Below are 9,836 nucleotides of genomic sequence, written 5' to 3' on the forward strand. Positions count from 1 at the left end.
GTAACCTGTGCTAAAGAGGAGGAGGATCTCATGAGTGTCTACTAGAGTAGCTCATCTTTCCCATCATTGCTAGTGAACTTGGCCCTGAGCTGGAGGGTGCTTAAAGACAGCTTGGAACTGATTCCAGCTTTAGCTCAAATCCACAGGCAACTTTCAAATATCCTGGGAGCCCAGTGTTCTGTCACTCTTCTAGTGACACACAGCAGCTTCATTTTCCAAACTTTTCCTTTCTTTAGTATTTTGTCTCATCGTTAAAAGACTATCTGCCCTTGAAAGTCACATTCAGAACATTCATCAAATGTTTATGGAGTTTCTTCAGCATGTCAGGCATTGCTCTAAGCTCTAGGAATCCAGGGAACAAAAGAAACAAATTCCTACTCTCTCAAAGTTTACATTCTGGTTCAGGAGGAACCCAAAGTAGGGAGACCATAAATCAAAAGAGGCTCAGATTGTAACCTTGAGATGTGATGGCAGCTTATTCTGAACAAGAAAAATGAGCAACACACATGTTTTCAAAGCATACCCATGAGCCAGTGAGTACAAAACAAGATCACATGGGGCATTTACTCAGAGTTCAGACTCCTAGGCTCCTTCTGGTCTCATTCTGATGATCTCTAAAGTCTGAGATCCCCTCCCATATATATATCTTGAAGGAGTGGCAGAATTCACAGTGGTCTTAAAATATGCTAAATTCCATGGGAAAGACTGCTGAGAATCCCAACACTTGATACCGGAAAATGTTTACAAATTTACTTTATAACATTCTTGACATTGTTTAAATTTAACCCAATTAATTCAAGGCAAAAAAAAAAACAGAGAGAGAATCATGCACACAACTGGTTAATAAAAGAAAAAGACAATCCAGTGGCTAATAGTCATGATTTTGGGATCCAAAGTTCTTGGCTTTGCAGATCTGTTTAAGGTCGCTGAACTTCCATGAGCTGGGGTGGGCTGATGACTGTCCTCACAGCAAATCTGGTGTCTTTTTTACCTTTAAACCTGCACTGAAAAGAAAATTACTTTCTTTTCTTCGACGAACAGAAAGGAATAGTGCAGAGAAGCAACAGATACATGCTTACCTTCCTAAGAAAGTGGGGGCCGGAAAAGAAGTGGCCTTGCCTCTTGTTTCTTATTCCACATGAAAAGTGATAGAAAGAGAATGAGAGAAAAAATGTTGATGGTATTGATATAACTTTTCCCAAAATAACTCCAGTTAAAATATCAGTTCTAAATAAACATGTCACAGTAGAAAGGAAAAATAAGGAAGCATTCGAGGTACTAAGGTTTGTCATTTGTAAACCCAAGAATTGTCAGGGAACAGAATCCATTAGTCAGGATTCTCAAATTTAGTGAGGGTTAAAATCACCTGGGAAGGTTTTACAAACCGACTGTTCTAACCAGTTAGTTCAGAAGCTCCTCTTGGATGACACTCAAGCATCAGAGTTTGTGAAGGGATTCCAAGACACAGCCAAGCCAAGAATCACGTCTCTATAGGCCATGAGTGTAGGAGCAATCTAAGCACCAACCAACTCACTTGTGCTTAATGAAATCTAATTCTGCCTTGGAGTAAAACATAGCAGCTATTTTCAGAAGTGTAAGCTGAATGTTTCCAAAAAAATGAACAGTCCTGTAACAGCTCCCATTGATCCTACCATATAATTTTATCAGAATACAAAAGTCATCTATTATTTGATGCTTTTCCTTCAAATGAGTCTGCTAATGATAAACTCTCACAGAACATGGATTATTTTAGTTTCCTAAGACAATTGCTCAAGAAATGCCCATTGTGATCTATATTAAAGGAATCTAATTAGTATTGATAGTGGAATGGCAAAAAATAATTTTCTTGTTTTTATTTTTTAATACAGTTAGGGTTAGGGTTAGGGTTACCCAGATCTTTGACATACTAAAGCTGATGAGGAAAATACAGAGGCGAAGCCTGACAGGCAGCATCGAGGCTCTAGGGCCTGCTTCCAAATAAATGTGGGTTTAAAGGCCATAATAATGAAGTAGAAATACCTTCCTCTCGCTTCTTCACAATCTTATTTCATTTTTATATGAACTTTTTAATAAAGAAAGCATGAGACCTTCTTGCTCATCAACTCCACAAATGTTTTAAGGTCTCAATGTCCAAGTCATCAGAGTCTTGGAACATGCTATGTTTGGTGGGGCCAGATCATTTTTAAAACCTACTCTATTGAAACGTCAACCTATTGAAACTTAGCAAGTGTGAGACAGATTCTAGCTCCTGGCCACTCCACAAACTCCTGGCCTAGTGATCTACCTTCTGGGATATTTCTGCCCCTTTGGGTCAGCCATCAGCATCCTGTGGTCATCCTGTGGTCATCACAGCAGTGAGATGCTCTCCTTCACAGGCCCCAAAGAGATGGAAAGAAGCTGTAGCCTGGCTTCCAGAAAAATCTGAAGCAGCAAGCCTGGAAGGGTCTCGCAAATATTGGCATCTGCCCCTGATCTTTATTCTTCCTCCACCCCTGGGGAATGAATGGAAGATCAAAGCTGATCAGGTGGTAGTCCAGAAAGTCAAGGTTTACAGAGAGAAGGCAGAAAGGAGCTAAGGCTGGCTTCATATTTCTATGTATTTTGCTTTGAATGCGTCTTTATAAAACTTGCTAAGGAAGAAAGTGAACCTTCAAGAAAAGACTTTGGCCAAAGGGCACTGATGAGCTTTCAGAGAAACCATGAGAAAGAAGTCAGTGAGCCATGAGCCTCTCTTAGTGGGTCCCCAGGACCCTGTTGTGCAGGCCTTCTCCACCAGGAGCATCTACTTCCCAGATTTCTAGCAAGTGCTGGGAAAGGCTGATTCCACATGCAAGGTCTCACCCTTTCCTTCTTTTCCTCCTCTTCAATCAAAGAATGACTCGAAGCTTTTATGCACAGAGATATAAACAGTGGTTCACAAAACTCTTTCTATGTAAACCACTTGTAGCCACCTGGAATGTTCCCCTTCCTAAGGGTATTTGCACGACAAGCAAAGCCTTCACCTAAGGGTTTGAATCTCTTCCTAAAATGTTAGGGATCAGACAAGCAGGAAAATTTCAGGATGGTGAAGGGTTCCAGGCAACTGTGTTCTCTATAACTCTAACATAGACTGATGGACCTGAATGAGCTGACTATCCACTGCTGTTGTAGGGAGCAGTAAAAAGAGGGGCTGTGTCTTTCCCCAACTCTAGGGCCTTATTGACCTACTAGGAGGCAGGCCCTACTGACAAGCTTCTATTGAGCTCCATGCCCACTACTATCATCCCCCTCCAGGTTTTCTTCAGACTTTCCCTAGATTCATGACCTCTGAACATTTTCATGGATCACCTTAATAGGAAATTATTGAGCAAACCCCTCCTCCCATATGCATGTTTATTTTTTAAATTATATGCATGGCATTCAAATACATTCCCTAAAATTATATAAGAATGAATACTTGGTAAAAGTTTAGCCTCAATGATGCTAGATGTCCATCCATATTTCCAGTAGTTTTCATGAGAACTTTGAATATACTTGGTTTGCATTTGGTCATGCCTCCCTTCGGCAAATATTCACTGAGCACTCATAGTTGCAGGCACACGATATGAAAGCTAAGATGTTATCCTTCCTGGGAGATTATTATCTATAACATGGTGGCCATCTGTCTCCCATCTGTGTCCCCTTTCACATCATCCTAAAACTCTTTAAAGACAACATTTATATTTCCAGGTATTAAAAGTTAAGTCTCATTTTTTCAGCCTAGAAAATTGCTTTATTTTGATTATGCAAAATACAAAGCAAGCAAGTACAATAAAGTGCTGATTTTTGTAACTGTGCATATCGTTGGGTGCCACCACAGCTGTCAGAAAGAACATAATTTAACAGCGGTTCTCCTTGAGACAACTTCTCAGTAATTAAAATGAATTAACAAATCCAAACTGGAAAGAAACTAACACTCCAGTTTCTTGCTGATCTCTGAAGTTTGAGAAAATGCAAAAAAAAAAAAAAAACAGGCAGAGTTTTAAAAAATGTCCAAAATAGAAACATTAAAGAAATATAATTGAATGCCAATTTTAATATCTTTAACAAACAGGGCTTTCTTCCTCAGAATGATACCAGGATTCTCAGCCTATTCTTTCTCTTCATGTGAATATTAATATACTGTCCTGGTACCAAAGTAGAGAAGGATGCCATCATTCCAAGAGCTCCGGACCACAGTGTTAGAAGCCCACGACCCTGCTGCCAACTTCTCATTTCTGAAGCCCGAGGTCTTTCATTGTGAATGGCTGCTTCCCAGGCAATCAAAAGGAATGAAGCTAAACAAGATTAAGTGCTTCCTGCAGCTTCAAGCTCTTATTAATTGTACTTTTCTTTGAAGGTATCCGTCTAAGGAGTTTCACACTGAGCTTTATCCTTTTTCATGAAGATAATGACTAACAGTGATTTTCCTGTCTTCTATCCCTTTGGGCCCACAATTTACTTGCAGTCTAGAATTTTGTTTCTAGCTGTGACCAATTGAAGCTCATACAAATGCCCAGGTGACAGATCTAGGGTGTTTCCTGAATCTTTCCTTTCCTGTTACTATTGGAAACTCTCTTGATGCTTGATCTTAGCACGTGAGGAGGAGAGATGCTTCTCAAGGTGGGCGAGGAACCAATACGTGGACCTGCCTGAGAGCTGGCACTGAATCTGTTTGACCTAAATAGGCACATCCAATGATAAATTCTTTGTGACAGTGACAGAAGTGAAGAGGGCCATGTTATAGAGCCTTGTTACAGGGGTCTGTCTCAGAGAAAAGCAGACTTCAGGAAACACTAAGCATCCAAAAATCTGACACTGAAAAGAAGAATCAACATAAGCCTACTGCCCAGGTCCATGCAGGGCAGCAGCTATGTAGAAAATTCCAGTTCAGTTGAAGGGACCCTCCAATAATCTGAAATACCTCAAGGAAATATACTGTCCTAGAGAACAGTCCTCTGAGACTAGAGAGACTCACACACAGACTAGACAGCCACTGGTCTTGAAAGGGTGGTTCAGTAAGATGCCTTTGAGGACGTTGTATTCTGACTCTGTTTTGCTTTAGTTTCTAGATGTCGTGCGGCTGGTCCATCAGAAGTCCTGGAAGGTGGGAGATATCTTTCACGCAGTTGTCCAGTACTGCAAAATGCATGAGGAGCAAAAAGAAGGGACCCCAAGTCTCTTTGACTGGCTCCTGGAACTAGGATAAGGCAGCTTTGCCCTGGAGAATGTCCTTCCTTTATCCTGGCGTAGATCACAGTGGTTTGCTCTAAACACTCAGAACTTTCTCAAAACATCACATCTCATTAGCAGAACTATAAGGCATATACGGCTCAAGTCCCCTGGGCATGGAATAAATTTGAAGGAAAGCAAAATAAAAGTCTACAAATCAATACAACCTGTTTGGATTATCAAAAGAGCGTGTGTTGGAAGAGCCGGAAGAGACATTCCAGTGGGACCCAAGTCAGAAAGCTCATGATCAGGCCCAATCTCTACGATATGGCTGGACTCACATAGGTTTAATAATGTAAAATGAGATGTCATGTCTCCAATTATAAGAATCAACTGGAAACAAACTCACTGGTTAAAATAATTTTACAAACTATGCTATAAAGTTCATTTTACTTTTCAGAACAGACCGAGGGGTTGATAGCCCAGAGAGACACTTAGACTATGCAGGAGAAATGCCCAGACTTTGTATAAATAATTTCCACTTTCAGAACGTCATCAGTGGATAATAACAGGAATGAAACAGTGTCCTCCACTGAGGTGATTTCATGTATTCACTGCAACCCACTAATAAACATCCCACTTTTTGCCAACAGTCTCTGGGTTCCTAGCTAACCAGAAAACTGGTGGCATTCAACTAGACAGAGGAAGATTGAATACTGCCTTGGTCCCATCACTGCTTAACTTGGGTAAAAATTATTGTAGAATTCTTCATCGAAGGGAAAGCTTTCTTACTTAAAAGAAAAGGAAATAGTTCTTTGAGATAAGATCTGCTTATGTTTTGGATTATATGAAATATAAACTTTTGATTTATTTTTATTGTAAATTATGGAGAGATTATTATCTTAAATAATATATTGAGTAGTTAAGAGGTTTGGAAACCATGAAGAGCTTGTCTGAAATCATATATTGGCACTGAGCTCAGGGTTTGTGTTCTGAACGTGGAGGGACGTGTATGGCTGGCCTGTTCTTCCAAGGACTTTATAGGGTGGGAGTCAGGGTAACAACCTTGTGTTGACCTGACCTTGTAGGTGGGATTTCAGACTTCTGACTCAGTGATAATGGCACTCAGTTTGAGAAAAAAGGTTTTGTCATATTTTAAATATTTTAATAACAGAGATTTACTCTTGTGAAAACTAAAGTTATCTAATATCTCGCTACATCTTTTCTCCCAACTAAATAAGCTACACTTTTACTTTCTTGATCAAAGAGTTGTTTAATAAGAATCTTCTGAAATACTCTGCTTTTACTGTGTTTTTAGACTGAGAAGTCATTTTGAATCTGAACAAGGCCATATGCCATCATGCTGGCCTTAACATATCTAGCACTCCCATCTTGAAATGCCAGGAAAGCTTCCTGTAAGCCATACTCCCCATCCCACCACCACCATCGATGCCAGGAGTCTTTCTGAGGGCTCACTGGGCATTTATTACACAATTGGTCTAAATTTAGGTTGTATGTTTAGTTTGATACATAAACCAAATTTTAAAATTCATCCATTATCTCAAACTGAAATGTGCTTCTTTGTGCTACTAAATGGAAACTGATAGATTTATTTTTTAAACAATCCCAGAATATTGTACGTAGATGTTTGTTGTGCTTGAATAAATGTTTACTTATCCTACAAAGCACAAATACTGGATTGTAACCATGTGATGAAGTTATATATGTTGTACGAACGTTGCAAATTAATCAATAAATTTCTGTTGCCAAACTTTCAATCATTTTTTTTCTCCCAGAACTTTAAGCATCTCTTAGAAAACCTCATGATGTGATTAGATAAAATGAGTTGTACCCCTTAGATAAGTTTGTCTGTCCTGCTTTCAATTTTTGAATAAGTAAATGTTCTTGGATGAAATATGATAGAATCAGTAAAATTCGTATTAATCTGTTTCTCATCCTTGGTACTATTTACATGTGGAGTCAGATAATTCTCTGTTCCAGGGGTTGTCTTGTTTGGTAGCCTCCCTGATGTCTACTTACTAGATGCCAATAACTGCCTCCCTCCAGGTGCAACAACCAAAAAGTGGGTCTGAACATTACCAAATGTCTCCTAGGGGATAAAGTCAGGACTGGGTGAGGACCACTGGTGTATGAATGCACTGAAGGCTCGGGCCCTGAGGCTTCAGGAGGTGTTACAGTGAAGGAGGAGAGCCTGGAGCCCCTAGTCCAGGGAGTCCCAACAGAGGCCTGAAAACCAGATCCCCTACCCAAGGCCCACGTGATATAGCCTTTACATTAAGTCTGGAGGACAGGAGACAGAGACACAAGACCAACAAGGGGTCTACAGGCCTAGGGTTAACCAACCTAAACCCAAGTAAACCAGAGATTAATTCACCAGGAAAAGGCTCAGGAAATAAACCAGAATGTTTGCAAATGTTTTCAAATAAAGCTTTGGAAATCATAGGCACGCTATTCACTAATAAGAAGGCACGAGCGTGCTCCTGTGAAGAAGAATTCTCAGTCGGCAGGGGTATCTTCACATAGCAACTCTGGACATTGGCAAGGAGAGACTATTTGAAAGGATTATTACAAGGGGGAGGGAGGACATTTCAGAGGTGATGGGGACTGTTGATAACACTCCAACATGAGATCAGCAAGGGTCTCAATGACTAGACTTAAAATGACCAGGTGGGAGGACATGGGATGGATAAGTACAACTGAGCAGGAGGCATCATCAGGGAATATTTTATCCTGAGGTCAGCCAACACTCAGGAGGGGATTTGGGGGGAGGGGCTGTATGCTGTATCAGGTCAGGATGAGTCAAAGTCTAGGGGTCCAAGCTAAAAAAACAGAAGCTTAGCTTAAGCTTACCAACAAATCCTCTGTTCCAATAGACCAGTGGATACGGTTTAGCTAACCCCAAGGTGGAAATTTAGAGGGTCTGGGCCTAACCTTGTCATCAGTGGGTATTATCTAAGTTATATGGGGAAGAATGGCTTCTTGCAATAAGCTATATTCCAGAACACAAAATTAGGGGAGAATTGTCTGACGATGGCTGTTCAGCAGCATCACAAGGCTCAGGTAAAGTTCATAGTGTATCAAGACTCAAAGAATAGTCCTAATGGAAGCATTATTCCTGACTCTTGCTGGGGCCCACTGTCTTTCTTCCACAGAACAAGTGCATGTCCTCCCACTTAGCAAACACCCTTTTAGTGACTACAGGGTGTCCACACCATGCTGGACAGCTAGAATGAAGAGCCTCAATCTGACACCACAGCACTTATAGGCTACAGGGGAAGCAGACACTTCAAAACCTAGTAACACAGCATAATAATTGCCAAAAAGGAACTCTCCTCAGACTGGCAAAGGAGAGAACACTGGGAAGGGAGTATTTATTGCTGCCTGGTGGCATGTGGAGCCACTTTCAAGGGGAAAATATTCAAGTTTAGTTTTTTGATTATGAGGGAATCATTTAAACAAGTGGGGATTAGGGATGCTGAAGGCCTAAAGGAAGGACATTTAGAGCAAAAATAAGGTCATGAGCCATGATCTGAACATGCAATCTGAATATGGATGGGAGATTGATGCAATTATAACATAGGTGTGAGCTGAAGAAGACGCCAGATTTGAGGCTGGGGATTGAAATCAAAGTCACATTTTAATAATCTTTCTATTTATATCACAGATTCCCAAATGTATATTGAAGCATGTTAATCAAAGGAGATACAAAACCAGACGTACATGTAAAAGAAGTAACGTAAATGTATGTGTGACTCACTAAGCGATAGCTTCCACCTGGGATAATTCCATGTAAGATTACTTAGTTCCTGGATAAAGGAATTCCCCCCATCTCTATGGCTTGTTTTCCTCACATAGCACAGAGCAATGGGGGTTCCCAAGACCAACTTCATTGTCAATGATATACTGTAAGGACTGATGGAACTCAGAAACCAGGTGTTGACTACTATGATTTATTGCAACAAAGGGGTGGAATCAGATAAGCAAAGAAAAAAGGCACACAGGATAACGTCCAGAAGAAATTAATGCAAGCTTCCAGGTGCTTCCTCCAATGGAGTTGCACCAGACGCACTTAATTCTCCAGCAAAGATATGTGAGAGCACAGGCAAAGTGCCACCAATCAGGACGGCTCCATCAAACTGTGGTGTCCAGGTTTTTTATTGGGTGTCAGTCCCATCACATGCACCCATGTGACTAATCTCAGCTGCTCGTATCTCAGCATATCCCACGACCAAAACCAGGGGTTTACAATAAATCACACTAGTCATATAAATTATCTGGTCATACTGACATCACATGACCCAAGGCATCAGGCATCCAAAACACTCTCATACTCTCAATCAGGCAGAACATTCCAAAGACTCAGCAATTAGAGGCCAACCAAGAACCAGTTCTGAAAATAGACTCCATATTCCACTCTGATACTCTGGGCACACACAACCCAGGCACAAAGATTATTTTATGGCAAATTGTATTGTCCTTGGTGTGAACACCTGGCCTAAATCTTTATACATACACATCTGTCTCTTTTATCACATCATGAGTAGGACTATGAGCGATTCTTCTCACAGAGGAAAGCAGGAGGAACCACCATTTGTTGAGATAGAATGAAGGTGGATGAAACCAGGAAGGGCCTTTAAAATGTTCTG

At 40.7% G+C, this 9,836-nt stretch overlaps 1 protein-coding gene across 2 annotated transcripts in view; it reads left to right on the plus strand.

The window, feature by feature from the left end:
* Sphkap (SPHK1 interactor, AKAP domain containing) overlaps positions 1-5,206 on the plus strand; it is a 127,581-nt gene extending 122,375 nt beyond the window's left edge. For both annotated transcript variants that reach the window (XM_076866304.2, XM_076866305.2), the window contains one exon: positions 5,063-5,206. In XM_076866304.2, coding sequence (XP_076722419.2) covers positions 5,063-5,206 — 144 coding nt within the window. The remainder of the gene's footprint in view (positions 1-5,062) is intronic.
* Positions 5,207-9,836: the final 4,630 nt, after the last annotated feature.

The sequence above is a fragment of the Callospermophilus lateralis genome, chromosome 9 (genome assembly GCF_048772815.1).
Source record: "Callospermophilus lateralis isolate mCalLat2 chromosome 9, mCalLat2.hap1, whole genome shotgun sequence".
Lineage (NCBI taxonomy): Eukaryota > Metazoa > Chordata > Mammalia > Rodentia > Sciuridae > Callospermophilus > Callospermophilus lateralis.